Source organism: Anas platyrhynchos, chromosome 1 (assembly GCF_047663525.1).
Source record: "Anas platyrhynchos isolate ZD024472 breed Pekin duck chromosome 1, IASCAAS_PekinDuck_T2T, whole genome shotgun sequence".
In the NCBI taxonomy this organism is placed as follows: domain Eukaryota; kingdom Metazoa; phylum Chordata; class Aves; order Anseriformes; family Anatidae; genus Anas; species Anas platyrhynchos.
In genome coordinates, this window is record NC_092587.1 from 81,853,607 (window position 1) to 81,874,826 (window position 21,220).

The 21,220-nt window shown below is 39.2% G+C and overlaps 1 protein-coding gene across 2 annotated transcripts; it reads left to right on the forward strand.

Annotated features, from left to right (window-relative positions):
- The first annotated feature begins 607 nt into the window (after nucleotides 1-607).
- On the forward strand, nucleotides 608-19,377 carry CASP2 (caspase 2). Of its 2 annotated transcripts, none has more exons than XM_038166816.2 (10): nucleotides 608-975; nucleotides 4,930-5,097; nucleotides 6,737-6,812; nucleotides 9,260-9,354; nucleotides 10,906-11,082; nucleotides 11,999-12,127; nucleotides 12,564-12,654; nucleotides 16,357-16,506; nucleotides 16,600-16,709; nucleotides 17,316-19,377. In XM_038166816.2, exons 1-10 carry the CDS (start codon nucleotides 826-828, stop codon nucleotides 17,448-17,450), a joined length of 1,281 nt encoding a protein of 426 aa, XP_038022744.1. In that variant the 5' UTR covers nucleotides 608-825; the 3' UTR covers nucleotides 17,451-19,377. The 2 variants fall into 2 exon arrangements, with proteins under 2 accessions (XP_038022744.1, XP_038022752.1); XM_038166824.2 differs by lacking the exon at nucleotides 17,316-19,377 and adding an exon at nucleotides 12,766-12,827 and having other exon boundaries at nucleotides 16,600-16,714.
- The last annotated feature ends 1,843 nt before the right edge of the window (nucleotides 19,378-21,220 follow it).

The following is a 21,220-nucleotide window of genomic DNA, read 5'->3' on the forward strand; positions in this document are numbered from 1 at the left end:
GCAAAAGAATAAACCACAATAAACAACAATACAGGTGTATAACACGGGAATAGTTATGCCTAAGGTAGGCAGCCAGGACTTCTCTCAGTGTCAGGAAGAAATTCAGTTGACCAGCACAGATTAAAAAAAACAGACAAAAGAAAGACAAAAAGAAAGCCACCAGTTATGAACACCAGGGTTTTGTTTTCTTTATCTCTTTCAAGTATCGTCTGTACGGCCTGCGTGCTACTTTTCATCCCTTTTTACTTACTCAACGCTAATTAAGCCCTTCGCTTTTACTTCTGCAGCAACGCATTAATAACAAAAGCGCTAAAATTAAAAATAAATAAAAAGAAGGATCACAGAACTGGTATGCTTGCAGAGAAAGCACACCCGTTAATCCCGATCTGCTCGCAGAACCCCTTCCGTTAACCCGATCTTGCTCCGACTCGGGTTTCTCTGCCCCCACCAGGCGCTCTGGGAGCCCGTTCCCCAGGGGCCAATTTCACCACAGCCCTTCCCGCGCTGCGGCCAGCACGCACGCGCCGGCCCGTGAGGGCGCGCCAGCCCGCGCACGCGCACGGCGACGGGCAGGGGCCCGGCGGGCGGGCGCATGCGCAGGCGCCGTGACTCGGTGCCGTTTGAATCTCTGGGCCCGCGGCGTGCTCGCTGCCGGGAGCGCGGGAAGGCGGGAGCGCGCGCGCTGCGCGGCCTCGGAATCCGGCGGTGGGAGGGGGAGCGCGCAGCTCCCCGGCAGGGCCCGTCGGGGCGGGTGCTGGAGGCCTCTTCCGCCGCGTGTGGAGCGGGTCCTGCCCGGGGAGGCCCCTCGTGGGGCACCCAGGTAGGATGCTGGGGGCGTGCGGCATGCAGCGCTGCCACCAGGAAGCGCTGAAGAAGAACCGGGTGATGCTGGCGAAGCAGCTGGTCTTGAAGGAGTTGATCGAGCACATGATAGAGAAGGACATCATCACCGCCGAGATGATGGAAATGATCCAGGTAGGCGGCTCGCTGCGCTGCCAGCTGTGTTTCTGCCCGAGCTCCGTGCCCCTCCGGGCAGTGGCAGCACAGCAAAACTGCTGCCTGTGCTCTGCTGCCTGTGTTTTGTTGTGTGATTGTGCGTGGAGAGCATGCACCAAGCATAGGTACTACCGGTTTCCAAAATAACCCTGTGGGAGGAAATAAATAAACGTGTTATAAACAAGTTTGTTTTGGCACTTTCACATTCTTCAAGTATTTCATGTCTTTTTATAAATTTCATGAAGAATTTTGCATGACCCAAGGCTCTAAAGATGACAAATATCATTCATAAGCTTTTGTTACCTATGCTGAGCAGTGGGTACTTAGGAAAATAAGTCATTAGAAGTGGGTTGGGATAGGCCCTAGGCGTACAGTAGTGCACTGAAAACTGCAGAAAGGAGATGCAGGTCTTCAAAGAGAAAGGACACTGATGGCAATGACTGCAGGTGCAAGTCAAGTACATCCTAAGAGTCATGTAAGCAACTGAGAGGCTCTTTGTCAAGTAAGGTTGATGGTCCTGTCTTAAGAACAGATTCTGAAAAACAAGAATGATGAGCTGTTTGCTGGGTGCTAGTGCAGATGGTACAAACCTGAGACTGACAAGGTTTTTGCAAGGAATAAGGAAAAAACTTTTTGATTAATTTTGACCTGGTGTACACCAAAAGATAATCTGAAATTCTTTGAGGCACATCAAGGATATTTGTGCCAAGTCGTGGCAGTTGCAAGCAGTCTTACCTGAAGTAGCTTCTATTCCTAGTGAAAGAGGACAAAGATAGTAGGAAGGTGTTGAAAGTCAAAGGGAGACTCAGGAGCTTATAAAGTATGGGTGGTTACTAGAGATGCTCAATTGCTGACCTGCAGTTAGTCACTGGAGGAAAAAAAAAAAAAAAGTCCTCTCAAAGTCAGGATAATGACAATTAGTCTCTTAGAAAATCCTGCTGTATTCAAGTTGTTTTAAACTAAGAGAGGAAGAAATTCCCTTCTGGATATAATAAGGAAAAGAAGATGCAGAGATACTGACTTATTAATGGATAATCAGTTAGGAGAAAGTTTTTTAGGATGGAAAAGTCAGGTAAATAGTACACTTTCTACACAAAAGTGAGAGCTTAGATGTACATGCATAGAAATAGCAGCCTGATCAAGAGAACAGAGTGACTTAAACTACTGTTGCAGGATATGAAGCTGGAAATTACAGCAAAAAGAAATTTGACAGGGGCAAGAGGACAACATTCGCAACTGAAACAGTAATGCTGCAAGGTATGCATTGCACTTGCAGGATAGAAATGACAGGAATGTTTGCAGCAGGATAGTACTATTTGTTAGAATGCAGTAGATGAATAAAAAGTAACAGGCATTTAAAGAAAAGATCTGAGCCCAAAAAGCACTTTGTCCTTTTTTTTTTTTTTTTTTTTTTTTTTCTGGAGTACTTGAATTTGCAACTGTATTACACTCTCTGGCTTAAATGTGTGCTAAGGTCTTAGGAGAACTGTTAGGCAGACTGTTCTTGAAAATGTATAACACTAGCTATCATGCACCTTTGTGGAAATAGCAGGAGAGGAATGCCACTGACAATAGAGCATAGGTTTTCCTGGGTTTGTCAGTATCTAATTTCTATGTACACCTTACCCCACTCGAAAAAAAAAAGTCATAGAACGACAAGATCTAGATAAATAATTGTTTTAAATTATCTTGTCTTTAAAAAAAAAAAAAAGAGAATATGCTGGTGATATCTTTCTTTGATTTAAAATAAAATGGAAGAATAAACAAATTGGTTCTGGAAATAAACAAACTTTTGTCATCTAAGGGAAGTGAAATAAACCAAGGAGCTAAGGGAGGTGAAAGAAGCATGGAATTTAGAATTACAGAATGGTTTGGATTGGAAGGGACCTTTAAGATCATGTAATTCCAGCCCCTCTGCCACGGATAGGGACACCTTCCACTACAGCAGGTTGCTCGAAGCCCCGTTCAACCTGGCCTTGAACATCTCCACAGATAGGGCATCCACAGCTTCTCTGGGCAACCTGTTCCATTGCCTCAACACCTTCACAGTAAAGTATTTCTTCCTAATACCTTATCTAAATCTCCCCTTTTTTAGTTGAAAGCCATTACTAGTTGTCCTATCACTACACTCCTTGGAAAAGAGACCCTCTCCTGCTTTCTTGTAGGCCCCCTTTACGTACTGAAAGGCTGCTGTAAGGTCTCCACAGAGACTTCTCTTTGTCAGGTTCAACAACCCCAGCTCCCTCAGCCTATTTTCATAGGAGATGTGCTCCAGCCCTTTTCTGATCTTCATGGCTCTCCTTTGGTCTTGTTATAATACCTCCATGTCCTTCTTGTGCTGGGGGCCTCAGAGCTGAACGCAGCACTCCAGGTGGGATCCCCTGAGTGGAGTAGAGGGGGGAAAATCACCTCTCTCAACTTGTTGGCCATGCTTCTTTTGATGCAGCCCAGGATATGGTTAGCTTTTTGGGCTGCATGCACACATTGCCAGCTCACCTTGAGCTTCTTAGGACCCTACAACCTCAGGTTCTTCTCCTCAGGGCTGCTCTTGATCCATTCTCCACCCAGCCTGTATTTGTGCTTTGGATTGCCCCAGCTCAGTTGCTGTACTTTGCGCTTGGCGTTGTTGAACTTCATCAGGTTTGCACAGGCCGAGCTCTCAACCCTGTCCAAGTTCCCTCTAGAAGCCTGTCCCTTCCCTCCAGTGTGTCAACTGCACCACACAGCTTGGTGTCATCAGCAAACCTGCTGATGGTGCACTCGATCTCACTGTCACCAACAACGATGTTAAAACAGTGCCGGTGCCAATACTGACCCTGAGGATCACCACTCGTTACTGACCTCCACTTGGTCATTGAGCCATTGACCACAAATCTTTGAGTGTGACAATCCAGCAAATATAGACTTGATTTTAGTAAGAAGTTTGTTAAGTAATGAAAGGGACAGAACACTGAAGTCAAGGGACATTGTTGATACAAAAATAAGAGCTCTTGGCCAATCATGAATGAACATAGCTTGAAATTTTAGGAGTAGCATTAGATCAAAAAGATTTTGCATTATCATTCCAGTGCTGCAGGACAAAAGCCAAACTGCTTTGAAGAACAAGCTAAATATATTTTATGAAAGAAAACATAATGGTGCAAAAGTCTTGTGCAGCATAGGATTTACACATGTGCCTTAAGGTGATTTGTCTGATTTTTTGCTCGTGCAGTGTTAGTGTTTGGTTCTGTGTAACTCACCAGTCATTTCGTATCATTAAAAAAATGAAGAGATCTTGGATCACAGTGATAATTTTAAAAATGGAAGGTCAATTCCATGGAACCCATAAAACTTACTTTTAGTAGCCAATATTTTAGTATGTGATGTTTCAGTTTTCTACACAGGGAAGGCTTTTATAAATTAGACAATTTGTTAGCAGATGTCCTGCTAACATGCTAAAAATTAGAACTTCCCGTGAATGTTTTACAGAAATGTAAATTTAATTTTTGATTGTTACTTTTTCTTGTATACTACCATATATTGCTTCATTTGTGTAAATGTAACACATTATACATATATAGTGTCTTTCTGGAATTGACTGTGAAATAAATATTTTCATTCACACTTTCCAAGAGATTTGTGTATTAGTGCCTGAGACCATAAACACATTGAGATACACAGAGAGAACAGGGTGTATTACTGTGTGTGGAAATGTATGAATTGTTGGCTTGCTTCATTGTCATATACTCTCCCCCTTGAGATAGTAGGAACAGAGGGGTGGGAGTGAAATCAGCTAGGAAAAGCTGTAAAAAAGGATATAGCACAGCAAAGCATGGTGACAGGACATTTACATGAAGGAAAAAGACTGAGTTGTTCTGAAGCTTAACTGAAATGAAAATGAATTGTGTTGGCGTGTTACTTTGAGTGTTGGATTTGTTTCTTCTCTGGATCTAGGCCAAGTCTGGGAGCTTCAGCCAAAACGTGGAATTCCTCAATTTGTTGCCCAAGAGAGGCCCTTATGCATTCTCAGCCTTCTGTGAAGCTCTACGAGAAACCAAACAGCAGCATCTGGAGGAAATAATCTTGAAGACAGAATCCAACCTAAGCAATGGGATCGCACAGGTATGTCAGTTTTAAAAAATAAAATGGATAGGCTGCATTTGGGGTTGGGTTTGGGCACACAGGCATTTTTTTCAAATGTTTAGAAAAAAATGCTTATAGTGGAAAGGATGTGGTTTAGTTACAAACTGAAACTTGCAGTAGCCTTAGAATAAAAAGATAGTGAAAAGAATTTGAGATGAAGATAATTTTCACACAGAAGCAGAGAATGGTTGAGGTTGGCAGCAACCTCTGGAAGTCATCTGGTCCAATCCCCCCCCCTTACAACAGATTGACTGGGACCATGTCCAGACAGGTTTTGAATATCTTTAAGGAGGGAGACCTCACAACACCTCTGGGTAACCTGTGCCAGTGCTCAGTCACCCAGCTGTGTCGGGATGTTCAGACCAAATCTCTTGTGTTCCAGTTCGTGCCCATTGCCTCTTCTCCTGTGTGGACACCACTGAAAAGAGGCTGTTCCCTTTCAGATATTTTTGCACATTGATAAGGACTCCTTGAGTCTTCTGTTTTTCAGGCTAAGCAGTCCTAACTCTCAGCCTTTCCTCTGATGAGAGATGCTCCAGTCTCTTAATCATCTTTGTGGCCCTTTGTTAGACTCCCTCCACTATGTGCATGTCTGTCTTGCACTGGCAAGCCCAGAACTGGAAACAATACTCCAGGTGTGGCCTCACCAGAGCTAAGTAGAAGGGAAGGGTCACCTCCTTCAATCTAATCTGCTGGCAAGACTCCTAATGCAGCCCAGGATACTATTAGCCTTCTTTGCTACAAAGGCCCATTGCTGGCTCATGTTCAGCTTGGTTTCTACAAGGGAACCCAAGGCTTTTTATTCAAAGCTGCTTTCCAACTAGTCGGCTCCCGGCATATGGGATTGGTCCTGCCCAGGTGCAGGATTGTGAGGTTCCTGCACATTCGTACGTTTAACATGCTCTTACTGATGTGTCATCAAGAACACAAAAGCTGCATTATTTTTTTCTCCAGATATTTTAATTTCGTGTTCAAAGATTTTCCAAGTAGAAAGCTACTAAAAGACAGTCTTCTCTGCTGAAGGGAGGGACTTCCCTTTCCTAATTTTGTTATCTTTATTTTCACTTTTTCACCATCTGCTGTTGTTAACACCAGACTGAAGGAAGAATTCAATAAAGATACAGTATTCTCAGTGCATTGAGAAGGATGGGAACTCTCAGTAAGCATGCTTTATACTGAGGAAGAAAGACCAGATACTTCTGAGCAGAGATGTTGCCTTATCAAAATTTATAATTTATTAGACTAGACAAACGGTGAAATTTTGAAAGCAACCAAAAAGAGGAGTCATGGGACAAACCAAGTTTTGGCAAAAATAAGAGTAAGTTGTCCCAGAATGGCATTTGGGTAAAAGTAAAGATGAGCAAAGACGGGAAGGAATTTTGCCGTAACAGAAGGTGCTGCTGCTATCTTCTCATAATGTGTTTTATTTGGATGTAAACCATAGTATAGTGTTTTATGTTAAATTGTATGTAATATGTATAGAATATATTACAGCAAGTCATATATGTGTATGTAAATACCTATATCTTTTTTCAATGACACCTACAGCATTGTACTGTAGAGAAAAAAATAGATGTCTTTTGCTAATCTTTTCATGGATTTATTGGATGTCTTGTAGGTTGAACACTTTCATGGATCAGATCTACCACTCCCTTCAAGTGAATCATGTAATTCAAAGAAGCCACGCTGGATTGGTGAGTCACACGTTACATCATGAATACCTAATTGGCTGTCTGGTTGATTGACTCTAATTTATTAATACTCTCTTATTTCAATTTTAGAAATAAGCTTGCCACCACTTTGCTCATCCTCAGAATACAAACTTGTAAATGAATTGACTACATTATGATCAGATGCAAGAGGCAGAAACAGGCTGGAAAATTATATTTAAATAGCATAGTGGAAAGAGAACCTAATTAATTCTAGTCAGCTTCATTTATTCTTACAGGAAATTTAATTGCTTAAATAGAATGTGTCAGTTGTAAAATTTTAGATCTTCAAGGGTTTTCTTCTTCATTTAAATTTACAAGAGAGTATAAGTGAGCTAGAGCTGTGGAAAGATACTGATTATTGACAGTATTCCATAACTTAGACTTTCTTCTTAAAAAATTATTTTAAGGTGGTATGTAAGGTGGGCCCAACACAGACTGCTGTAGCTTCCCATTGAATTCAGGAAATCAACTTTTCTTTAGCAAGAATTTGTGACTTACGTCAGGAATGAATCTCCATGTTAGTTTTTATATTATACGTGGTAACACCTGGAGAGTACTCATGCATCCTAACCACAGCTTTAACAGTGTGCTGGTTATTAGGAGCTCTCTCTAGTATTAAAGAACAGGTTTCAAAGCTTCTTTTTTTAAATCTACAAAGGTTATAGTTTTTTTTATAGAGCACTGTGGTGGTGATTTTACCCAGATGGGCAGCTGAACTCCACCACAACCATTCTCTCACTCCCTCTCCTTAGATGGAAAGGGGGAGAAAAGACAATAAAAAGGGCTCAAGGGTTAAGATGAGGGCGTGGAGATAGGTCACTCAACAATGATTGTCATAGGCAAAACAGAACCAGCATAGGGAGAATAATATAGCTTATTGTCTATTCCTAACAAGCTAGAGCAGTGAGAAACTAAAAGACAACTAAAAACACCTTCTCCCTCTCTGCCCTCTTCTATGTCCTATCCTCGAGAGGCACAAGGGAAAATAGGGAATGGGGGCTGCCCGTGTGAGGTCCCCCCAGGGGATTCCATACTTCCTGAATTGATCCCTGCACAGGCTTCCCTCAAACAGCAGCTCGAGAACTGATCCAACATGAGTCCATACCACAGGGTCCATCCCTCAGGAGCACACTGTTCCATCACAGGTCCGCCATGGGTGGGTGACAGCTCCCCCCAGACCCCCTGCTCCTGTGTGGGCTCCTCTCCACGGGCTGCAGCTCCGGCCCGGGGCCTGCTCCTGCGGGGGCTCTCCACGGCCTGCAGCCTCCTCCAGGCCACATCCACCTGCTCCACAGGGGGTTCCTCCACGGGCTGCAGCGTGGAGATCTGCTCCATGTGGGACCCATGGGCTGCAGGGGGACAGCCTGCTCCACCAGGGGCCTCTCCACAGGCCGGAGGGGAACTTCTGCACCTCCTGCCCTCCTACTGCACTGGCCTTGGTGTCTGCAGGGCTTTTCCTCACTCCTCACTCTCCCAGCTGTTGTTGCACAGCATTTTTTTCATTTCTTAAATATGCTTTCACAGAGGTGCAAACAGCATGACTTAATTGGCTCAGCTCTGGCCAGCAGTGGGTCTCTTTTGGAGCCAGCAAGAGCTGGCTTTTATCTTAACATGGGGCAACTTCTGGACTCTCCTCACAGAAGCCACCCCTGCAGACCCCCACTATCAAATCCTTTCCATATAAAACCAGTATAAGTATATGGTCCTCCAGCTGGGAGAACCATATCTCAAAATTCTGAAAAAAGGATTTCAAGAGACCATGAATGGTATTTGCTCAGTTTCTTCAGGACAGGGGAAAGAATGTCTGTAAATGGCAACTAGTTAACTCTCATTCCTTTTATCTGCTGATGACCAGAGGCAAAGGGTTGTTCAAAGGCAGATAAACTAAAAGAAAAAACAAGAGTGTTGCACTTCATGGAAATTAGAAATGTCTAGTTTGATCACTAATGTACCTGTTCAGCATAAAATGTGAAATAGAATTGTATCTAGTGAGAATGGTAATCTTTTATGGAAAGAAAAGCACTTTTCTATTTTAATGTTTCTAGTAATTTCATCAACCTTACTGGGAAATGGATGAGATACTGTACAAAATGACAGAAATGCACACTGCTCTAATTTTAGATATAAACTCTGTTTTCACACTCTTTAGAACTAAACTTGATAGACATTATGTTAACCCACAAATGAGACAGAAAATTAACATTTTAATTAAAAATACAATAAATAGGTATACCATACCAGTATGTTTGTTTTTTTTTTCATTGTGTGAGTACAGTCTCTGATGAAACAACATTTTTAGACATATGGATAGAATAATATAGGAATGTGCTTTTAGACATTCATAAATATGTACTTATGAATATGCAAATTACTACCTTTTCAGTTAGTATTTTTGTTGTTGTTGTTATTGGCATTTTGTTTTTGCATAGAACCAGTGGAGCATTCTTTGGATAATGGAGATGGTCCACCGATTCCTCCTGTGAAGCACTGCACTCCAGAATTCTATCACGATCACCAGCACTTGGTAAGTAGTTGACAGAGGAAATCTCTTTAAAATGTGAGGTATTTGAATATATCAACTGAACATGTACTACTTACAACTGAGTTGAAACGTACTTCATTGGGATGCAGATTAGTGTTACGCTCTTGCTGTAACTGAGAGCTCTTACCAATCACATTTGATTTGATGTAGTTCTCATTTACAAGTGATAAGAAATTCTGAGAAGTTATGTAATTCTGTACAAATCTGTCTCTGGGTTTTGTTTATGAAGAACTTCATGGAATGCCTTCTGTTCTGTTGCTCTGTGCTTGTAAGCTGTCTATATTACTACCTCATATTTATTTGTTTGCATCCCCATCTACTTTCTCTTGTGTTCTGTGTGCTGACACACTCTGCAAATGTCTGCACAATATTAGAACTGTTTTTCAGTACACTGCCACAATCTTGGCTGTTTTAATTGCTAACTGTATTGGGAAATGTCTCCTTAGGCACAAAAATTAGATCAGAGTTCTGTGCAGCCCTGGGTAGAACAACCTGAATTTCTAATCCTTTTCTCTAGCTGCAGAAGTTATGTAGGTAGTCGTAATTATTTTCTTGTTTGTTCTGTTCGTAAAGCATACGTAGTGGTGATGGTATAGGCTTAAGGAAAACTAAGCATTTCATATAATAGGGCAGACGCTTTACTAGGGTTACACTACATGCTAATGCTTAACATTTCTGTTAAAGGCTCTATGTTGTCACAAGGCAAAGCAGGTTTTGTTTTGCTTTATTTAGGTTTCCCCAACAGAAAGTTACAATTGGGCAACATCAGTGTGAGCCTAATTCACCTCTTTTTATATCTGTGTCTGTTTACACCCTATTTGATATGGTCCTTCAGTATTAAAATTTGCTTCCAATTTAGGTCCTTCAGTATTAAATTTACTTCTGGATTACAGGGATTTGCTATTGCTATTTACTATTAGTTCGTAGTTAGAGTGGAAGAGGCAAGCTTGTTTTGAAGACACCCTTCCTAAATTAGCTCTTTTCCCTACTAACATTTTTTGACATCTTCATAACTTTGAGAACCAGCGATTCATTGTCCCTTTCTGCTACCGTTACGTTCACATGGTATTTTGTATCTCTACTTGGTCCCAACCAAATTTAAGAAATGTTAGCTCAGTCTTTCCTAATGTTGTGCTAGGCCTTCAATGGGTATGATGAAAATATGTGTGGTCATACTGGTGTGTGTGTGAAAGAAGGAGAAAAACGTTAGCAAGAGTTAATTCACAGTATGAAATGTGTAAGCTGTGTTCCTTTTAAAATGAGAAATAAGGGAAGGTATTACAACATTTTATTAATAGTTTTGTAAGATCATCAGTTGTGGAGACTTGCAGAAACAGTTGCCTTTGAAACCCTTTGCAATATAAACATTTTTATGTTGAACCACACTTTTTTGACCTCTACCATGCCTTCTCAAAGTAGAAATCCTGCATATTATTAGTAATCAAGCTAGGACATAGGGCTTAGTGTTCTACTCTGAGACTATATTATTTCCTTGTGTAGTCTAAATTCACCAATTTTAAATCTTCTTCTCAGGCATATAAACTGATATCGGAGCCCCGAGGCTTAGCACTTATTCTCAGTAATGTCAATTTCAATTGTGAGAAGGACTTGGAGTATCGCTCAGGTGGAGATGTGGACTGTACTTCCCTGGAGCTGCTTTTCAAGAATCTTGGGTATCAAGTGACTGTCTTTCATGATCAAAGTGCAGAGGTAAGGGGGATCCTAGTACTTCACAAACAGTATGGCTGAATTTGTAGCTGTTAAATGAGCATCTTAAGAAGTCTGCTTTGGTCTAGCTAAGCTTGATCAGAAAGACATGAGTAGTCACTTTTGAATAGAAAAGGAAGCTAAGTGGGATGATGTCTGCTAGCATACCAAAAATAAGAAACTTGGAAGGCAAAGGAGTTACCATATATCAAATAGGATCACAAAGGACCACAAGAGGTACTGCCTTTGTAGTGTGAGGTGCAAGAATATCTAGACCACACCTGCCATGTGTGTTAATACTGAGAATGAACAGGCTCCAGTTTACTCTAGGTAGCCCTTTCCAGTGTTCTGCTGTCCTAACAGTTATGGTTTGCAAATATTTAAGTGGTACAGAACCTGTTAAAGAGTGTTTTATTCAAGAAGGCAGCGTTTACAACATTCTGAGTCTTCCACACCTGCCACGTTATCATATTTCCTGAAGTTTTCTGCCTTAAATAGTTGATGTGTTTTGATCATATTTGAATGTCTAAAGTACCAGAATATGTATCTGTTAAGATGGTCCAGTATCCCAGCCAGACTCCAGTGTCAGTATAAAACCTGTGTAAAGTATCAGTTGCCTTCTCCTGTGTTAAATCCACATATACCAACTCTGGTATTTGCTTTGTCCCCCTCTTGGACAGTATGGAAAAGCAGAAGTCCTAAGTTATTCCTACTAAACAATGTCATACTTAGGACCGAACAATGCACAAACGAAAAACAACATTTTGCTATTTGTTATGAAACAGATGTCTTTTGTCCTGTAAATCTGATGTATGTAGTTTATTCTGTAACTGGAGGGCCATTTTTATTTTTCCCTTCACATTAGCCCATTTTCCCTGTGTAATTCTGGGAAGGATTAAGCATTTTTTCTCTCTTCCAGGAAATGCAGAGTGCATTGGAGAGATTCTCTAAGCTGCCAGATCATCGACACGTGGATTCCTGTGTAGTAGCTTTACTTTCCCACGGTGTAGAGGGTGGAGTTTATGGAACTGATGGCAAACTGCTACAGGTATATTACTTTGTCCTGGTGTGTTGTAGGTTACATCTTGGAAAGTAAAAAATGGAAGGAAAAAAAAAAAAGGAAAGTGAATTGATGGGGAAGCTGAGGATTTACATTTTTAAAAAAGCAAAAATAAGAGCTTGTGGGAAAAAAATGGCAGAGAGAGCTATGAGAAGTCTATAAGATAAGGAATGACATAGATATATGCCAGATAAGAAAGTTATTACCCTATTCTCTCTTCCTGTTACATGTACTAGGTAGAGTGCATGATCTCAAACTAATAGGAGCTTGGGGTGCGGTGGATATTTGTCACAGAGTTAGTAGGTAAAGGATAAAATATCAAGAGTAGTGAGGTAATAACTAAAATACAGGGAAACAAGGTGACACTGAGTTTGGCTCACAGAAGGCTGCAATAAAGAATACTTAGCTTTTTTGCTTCTCTCAGTTGCAGGAAGCTTTCCGGCTCTTCGATAATGCAAACTGCCCGTATCTCCAGAATAAGCCCAAAATGTTCTTTATTCAAGCCTGCCGGGGAGGTGAGTGCCCAAATACTGGAAGCCATGATTTGGCATGCCATTAAGGCTCATTTTACACACACACACCCTCACATTCAACTTGCTGTCAACTCTCCTCTTTGCTTCTCTCAGGTGTAAGTGGGATCCATATTCACCTCCCTCTGCCCTGCTGCTGCCACTGCATCTGTTGCTCTGTAAGTGTCTTTTGCTCTGCATGAGGTGTGTGCATTGACTTGCAGACCCCAGAGCACCTCAGATGTAACGCTCTATCACAGCCCACTCATATATTGAAACTTTCTCTTGCTACATCTGCAATAGGGGGAGTGGGGCTTACGGTGCATCAAATTACAGCACAGCATGGCGTGGTACACTAGCACTGGAGTCTTGTCTGAATACCTGTCTTTCACTTGATCCTGGATATGTTGTCTCTTGTTTTGTTGTCTCATGAGCTATCAAAATTAGCTGTTACTTGCTTTATTTGTTTTGTTTTCTTTTCTTTTACAAATGTCCTGCTTTCAATCTTTTTTTCACATACTATTGTGATTATAAAATTGTTCTCTTAATTTGTTCTTTTACCACTCTTTATGTTCCTATTACTTTTTTCTTAATTTTGCTATTCATTTTTCTTCCTGTTGTAACTAAATATATGTCTATAACAAACTGCTTTTCAGATCTGATAATGGCCAAATTTTTCCCTAAAGTGGACTTAAAAGGATAGCTGTGAAACCACAAGTGCTCCAAAGAGAAGTTCTGTCTTAAAAAGCTTTGTTTTTTTCTCTTATGATAGAAAAGTTCTCTTTTCTAACAAGTATGCATTTTCCCCTTCTTGTTTTTTTTGTTTGTTTGTTTTTAATTTTCTCTGTTGGTTTTTTTTTTTCCATTTTAAGCTGAGCTTTATAGTTTGTCCTCTAGGCAAGAGCATGTTTCCTTCACTGATTACCATATTTCATCCTAATATGGGAAAAACTATAAAGCCTAGGTAAAATATCAAAAATATTTGAGTATATTTGAGTATCAAAAATATTTGATTCTTTAAGCATTTGGGAATATTTAATGTGCATCTTTACACTATATATTCAATGCATTTCTGTTCCTTATGTTATTGAATGTTTAAATATTCTTGAACAAATGTGAACATGCAGATTCTTAACAGTATAGAAATAAGTGTAATAAGCCAGAATTGACTGCTGACCTATTAGGTAATTAGGTTTATTTGACTGTAATGTTACTATAATGGATCTGTTCATGTTAAGACATCTTGTTTGGCCTTCCTCTTCCCAAAAAAAATTTTAGGAAAGAGTGAGAAGCTTGCTATGCAGAATGCTGCAGAACTGGGATATTGCAATAGGCAAAGGATTGAGACTTGAGCATCTGAAAGGGGAAAAACAACTTTATTTTATATAAATACATTTTTTAACCCCATGTATAAAGCTTGATTAATAGTCGGAGAGGAATACTAGTTATGAAGCAATTGAGCTGTCAACAAAATGTATGTCTTTTGATGCTTGCGTTTAAAGGTTAGACTAGACAATGCTGCTTAAAAAAAAAAAAAAAGGAAAAAAATGTATTTAAAAGGCTGTCCAAGTAGTGTGGACAAGTAGTAGATTAGTAATCAATACCTCTATGCTTTGCAAGTTAGCTGAAACCAGTTGAAGTAAAATGAGAAATGCAGAGGATATTTTTCCACTAACTATATGTAATAAGCCTCATCTTTCTTCTATTAATGACATATGAAAAAATGTAGATAAAGAAGAGTCGATATGGTCTACTTCATTTCCAAAGGACCTTTGGAGGGAGTCTACTAAAAAATTGTAGTCCAGTTACTGTCATGGATCAAAAAACAATGGTGACAAAAATCAGTGAGAAAAGATAACTAGTCAGATTTCACCATTACATCAACTGAGGCTTTAAAGCTGTTTAGTATCTCTGTTTAATATAGTTGGTTCATAAAAGTGGAGAACTGTGATAAATATTGACAAATGTGCAGTTGGCAATTATTGAAATCAATTGGGAAAAGTGAAATGTAGGAGCTTGAGAGAATTTTAAACAGATTGGATCTGTTTGGATAGCAGTTATTGGTGATATAAATTAGAGCTTGAATATGCAAAGTAATATATTGACATAGTTAATGCTTTATACTTTTTAGTTACATTAGTAAGTTGATTGGAATGATGTTTGAAGACATGCATAAAGAAGACCTCTAGTTCTAAATTTTTAATGAAAAAAAATTTGATTTGATACACTGGAATATGGAACGATGATAGCGTGACTAATACAGCTTGACTATAAAATTACCTTCTTATCTGAAGTAACATGCTATGAACAGTACACTGAAGTTTTAAGATCACTTAGAACAAAAATGGATTGGAGAAGAGTGATAAAAGGCATGGGGAAAAAAAGTGTGCTTAAAAATGGAAAAAAAAATGCATTGCTATCTTAAAGAGAGGAGGAAGAAACATGATGGAGTACTCACTAAATTTTGAGCTAGGGAACCGTAATCATAGACTATATGTAGCCTTTTTTTTGTAATTGCCTATGTAGACAATTACACTTCTCCTGCTGTTGTTTTCATTTTGGAGGAAAAGAAGAACCATCTTGCTGCATTATGAACTGACCATGTCCTGTGTGTGTTTACAAGATGCAACTAGTGCCACTGCCTGTAAAAGGGTTAGAAATCCAAACACTTTTCTTAGGTACAACATAGCAACAGAGACCTAGCACTATCATAACAGGAAGGCCTCTGAAGTGGATGCTTATGCTTCCTAGATCTAGAATCTAATTCACGCTGTTAGGAAGTAAGTAGAGCAGTAGATTTTTGTCTTATAATACAAGAACAAAAGGGCAAATTTATATAGAAAGCCTGTAAAAATGTAGTTTTATTTTTCTTGCAACGTAGCTGGACTCTTAATGTTATTGCCACTATTGTTAGTCTAGATTACAATGGAAAATCTGTATCATGTAAACAAACAATTGAGTCTATCTAGAATTGTCACAATACATATTAGTGAATCCTAGAAAGGGTATTAAATGTTTTCCAGGTTTTAAAGTCTATGTACTGTAGATGTCTGTCTGTAGTGTTTGGAGTCAAAATATTTTTGCATTTTCCTATTATACATATTATGGTTTTGATTGAAGCAAATGGTATTATAGTCAGGATTTTGAAGGTGAGATATTTGGTCAATGTTTTCTTGGAGTTAAACCATAGCAACTAATGTTACAGCTCTTGTTTGCATACTGCAATAAGTAGGTACTAAGCACCGCAAACTAGACTAGTCATTTTTTGAATTTCTAAGTTAGGCAAAAGTTGAAAATAGAAGCTTTTAGGGCTAGGTATCAAATCCTTCCACCGATCATGAAGAACTCTCAGAAATTTCTTTGCTTTGCCAATTATCTATATTAATCCGCATGGGAAAGAAGGAAAAAAATCAATTGCCATGTAGACTATCAGTTGCATTATACTGAACAAGTTCAGCACTTGTTGGTGTCTGTGTTAGTTTGTGCAGGAGAACTTTCAGATGAGTTTTTAAAACAGCTGAAAAAGCTAACTGTTCACACAGAAGCTTTCATCTTGACATTAGTTGTGGCATTGCTGACAGGGGCCCAAAAGTAAGGAAAACTACATCCAGTAATTTCTTAAGATAATTTCTTCTTTTCTTATAATTTATTTTTTTCCTTCTTATTTGTTGTCCCTCACACCCTTCCCCCTCCTTCTTCCCCCCCTAGATGAGACAGACCGGGGAGTGGATCAAAGAGATGGTAAAGAACGGTCAGATTCCCCAGGCTGTGAGGAAAGTGATGCAAACAAGGAAGAAAATGTCAAGCTGCGTCTGCCTACATGCTCAGATATGATCTGTGGATATGCATGTCTGAAAGGTACTGGGGAGAGGCACTAATTCTTAGAGATTAAGGAGTTTATTTGTGTCTGTCTTCCACAGGAACTTCATTGTATACTCTCTTTCTTCTCAGGCACTGCAGCCATGCGAAACACCAGACGTGGATCCTGGTATATTGAGGCACTCACCTCGGTGTTTGCAGAGGACTCCTGCGACACTCATGTGGCTGACATGTTGGTGAAGGTGAGATGTAATGCCTTTCCACTCCCACACTTACCTGGTTTCTGAAGAACCTTCTGTTGCTTCAGCTTGCTAGGACTTATATAAGCTTTAAGTAAGTGTTGTTGCTCCATTCATAGCAAAATTATTACTTCCTTTCCCATTTAAATATGTATTTATATTCAATTCCACATCAGTTTAATCAAAGTAAAAAATGCAGTGTTTGACTCTTCCCATTACACTTGTGTGGCCACATGATGAATTTAGGAGGAGAATTAATCTGACTTGCCAAGCACCACTTTTCTTAGATAGAAATAGTATTTTTTTCAGGTGGATTTCATTGCCTGAACTGTCTTGGTACGTAGCAGCAAACATTTGTACTGACATAAGGGAAAGATTTAAGAAAATGGGAGGACAGAGTGAAGACTGCAGTGTGACCACAGTAACTTGAGCTACTGTGGAACTGCACCCCAGTTCTTTATCCTTCCTGTAGTTTAGAAAACCAGTATACCAGCAACTAATTAATAAAATAAGCAGAATAATTTGCGAGTAAGGAAAGCGATGACGCTTTCCTTACTTCCATTTTCTTAATCCTTACAGTCACTTTTTTTTTTTTAATCTTATTTTTAGGTGAATAGACAAATCAAGCAACGAGAAGGTTATGCCCCAGGCACAGAATTCCACCGCTGCAAGGAAATGTCAGAATATTGTAGTACACTCTGTCGGGACCTTTACCTATTTCCTGGTTATCTGCCAGGCAAATAACCCTGCCAGCTCCACTGGAAGAGAGATACTGCCAAAACTGAACTCTGAATATGGATGTCTATGTTTCTGTTCTTATGGGCTGTGGCATCAGATGCCCAAGCAAGGAACGCATCTTTATGTTTGGCCAGACCAATTATTGATGTCCTTTTCTAAGATAATTTAGCAACTCTTTGTAATCTGATTCAGTTCAGGTTTTAAAATTCTAATATTCTGATTTATTCCATATGTATGACATTGATGAAAACAGATCAGCATTGCAACTAGGAAAATGTGGGAACATCCTTTGGAATGAGACATAAGGACATTTATTAGAAATGTGAATGCAAAAAGGGAAACAGACTATTCATACCAATTTTGGAAAAGGTAAGTATTTTTAAAAAGAAAAAGTTTCATGAAATGCTACTTATGCTTTTATTTTTATTTTTAAGTACTTTCTGCCTGGTTCTTCATGCATGACAGTCAGGTTCTGTGTACATTAGAGAAGAACTCTGTAGTGAAGGAGAGTCCTTCTCTCTAAAATGGAGTTTTACTGTTTTCAGTACTTGACATTTACCACTACTACCGTCTTGATCACTGTAAGTCTATTTTTGTGCATTTTTTCTGTAGTCAGGTTATCAAGAGAACTCTAGAAGAGTTATGCAAGACATCCTGGGTTATTAGAAAAACGAATGGAAATCCAGTATTTCTCATACAGATGAGTCTCATTAAAATGCTCCAGAAATAATTTTGAATCCAGAAATTCTAGATAAGCTCACCATAGTCCAAGTGGAAACAACTGTACAGAGCATTACTTTTGATGATTTTGTTTGCTATAGTACCTATATGCCACAACAGGCATAGCATTCAGACACTTCACCAACTTCTCAGGAGTCTATAAATTGCACTGTATAACTGAATCCCTGAAATCCTACAGCCTTATGGAAAGGGATCTCTTTTAATGAAAATATTCAAGGCAGCTCTTTACAGTCTAAGCATGTTGCTTATATTATTGGTCACTGCAGTCTGTTTCCCTTTCATTTAAAAGGGTAGAGTTTCACATTAATATCCTGATAAATGAGTTTTCAGCTATGATCATTTTAAAGCTGTTTGTTTAGCTAATATTGTTTGGAAAGTGTCATTTCAACTGGTCAATCAGAAATGTGCTATAATCCAAAACTTTGTCTGGAAGTTTCCTATTCATTCTCTTCATGCTGTAATTTGCCTCTTGCCTATATCCAGTTGCAGTTACTCCCATGTGATATAATGGTGGGAGGTGGGCATTAACATTTTCTGCAGTAGCTTAAATTCTGATATACTGCGTTATGTATGGGCTACAATCTGTACACTTGAGTCCCTGTCTTCTCCATTCTGCAGCAGTAAGTTAGCATAGTTCCTGGAGTATTCTTTATGTGTTGTGTTGGTTTTTTTGTTTGTTTTCTTTTTTTTGTTTTGTTTTTGTTTGTTTGATTTTTTTTTATGTTTCTTTGAGGATAGAATTATGAATAGAAAGCACAAAGAGATATGAAGGGAGGCGGGAAAATTAGGCATTTGCTTTTTTATTGTTCTGCACAGGAAAACAAAGGCTGTGTTTTCTCCAGCTGACAAAGGTGTAGCACTAATATGAATCTTGCACTTGCCTTACATACAACATGTGATAAACAGAAGAAGAATCATACCTGCCAATTGTTGCCTTAGTCTAAAGATACCGCTATAGGGCCCTGCAGCTGTACCTCCGTGGAGTAGAAACACTTCCTTCCTCAGTGCTCCCTCTTTGAAATGGTGCAATATTTTACAGATACATAAATTGACAAAGCAGTCCACTCTGGAAGCTTAGATTTTTGTAGGATTGCATCAAAATGCATTATCACTGCCACTTTCTTATATACTTTTTGTATACTTGTATTTTACTGCCTTGAGGTGTCAAAATAAAGAATTCTTGTTTGATTAATTAATCTGTGCAGTATCTTCCATTTGGAGAACTGTACCTCTATGCAGAAATGGAACTTCTGTATAAGGAGAATTTTGCATAATTTCTTAAGATAATACCTCCCAGAGGTACTTCTGAACTCTCAGGCAGAATCCTGCTTCTTGCTAGCTGGATCCAGTATGGGCTACTTGTTAAGTCTGGCAACAGCTGAACAAAGAACTTAATAAATGGATAAAGATACATGAAATAGAACCATCAACTGTGAGGCTGATATTGTCATTCAGCGCGTAGAATACTTAGACTGGGTAAGCCAGGGGCTTGGTGTTCCAGAAGGAAGAGTTGATGCCAGAAGGTTTCCAGGAAAAAAAAAAAGGGGGGGGGGGAGGGGGAGAGAGGAGAGAGAGTTTTGGAAAGAGGAAGGACCCAAAAAGGAGGTGAACATATGAACTGGAGAAAAAATCCTGAAAGTGTTGGGGAAGATCCACGGGCTCAGAGCTACATGGAAACTAGTGTGAAGGGATGCCCAGAGAGCTTGACCCATAGCGGCCAAGACTGGTAACTCCAAGTAGCTGTGCAGCACAGAGCTAACACAGCTTTCTGGCCCTCCTTTAGAAATAAACAGTGATCTCTTACTGCTGGGAGTTGAGACCTAGGTAATGCACCTGGGGGAAGCTAGTGTGTGTGTATGTGAAATAAGAAGATTAAAGTCCCATTCTCGTTAGTTCAAAAAAAAACAAAAAAAAAAACTATCCATACCCACTAAAGTTTGTTGTTTCACTCTCTCAGCTGTGACATCTAGAAGGCTAAGGTATCTTTTTATGAAAAGAGTGTACTGTTTTTTCAATAGTACCTAATTCTGATACAGAAAATCCAGTAGGAATTCAGTGGAATTATTACCATCTATCTGTGCAGAAAATGTTTCTAGTAATACAAGAGATGAAGTAAATATAATATTTGTATTTTTAGATAAATAAATATAAGCTACTGGCATAGTTTAATGAATGACTGTAATATTTGGGTTAGCAAGAAAGTGTTAACTGGTTCATATTTTGGCTTAAAACCAAAAAAATAAGGTTAAAAGTTTTGTTCTGTTATGTGGGAAGGGGAGTAAAAACAGTGAATGAGATGTAGGTAAGGTATATATACAAATCTAAGTTACATGAAAATTCTGAAGTTACATTTTAATTTGTGGAACAATTCATTAAATTATTACAGTTATAATAATTCTGAAGTGTTTTTGTTTCCCTATTTGCCTTTATAAAAAGTGATAGATGCTCAAAGTATCTGACTTTGTAAAAAGTCATAGTTCTTTCCTTAAAAATTAGGATGTACAGAATGATACTGTAAGAAAACATGCTTTTCAAAACATCAAAAGATGTGGCTGAAAATATGTAAAACATCTTGTAAAATAAAATTTTCACCAAGCTGAGATTCCTAACATACACTGTACACGTTGCAGGGAGCAGTATGCTCATAACCCTGAAGAAAAAGCATAGAATGTTTTTCACTACATTACATCACTAAATTACTAAGTTTAGGAGAAGGAAAAGCAAGTAAAGATAATATTGTTATGTAATAGTTCATTATGAAGTGATGGTATTATCAGAGTATGTATACAGAAAATGGTTTCTTTTAAAGGAGAAGAATGAAAAAATCTCCAGAGAAGTTATAATCAAACTGTCACAGGAGTAGTCTTGGTGAGGCCAGGCTTCACTGGCAACAAGTAATAAGCCTTACACGGTGCTGTTTGGCCTACTGGTGCTGCTATTGCCAACTCTACTTGTAGAACTCTTTCTTGTAAAGCTCTAGGTTGTGTTTTTTTTTTTTTCATTCATCTGCATTTCGTACCTTATTTATAGTTGCT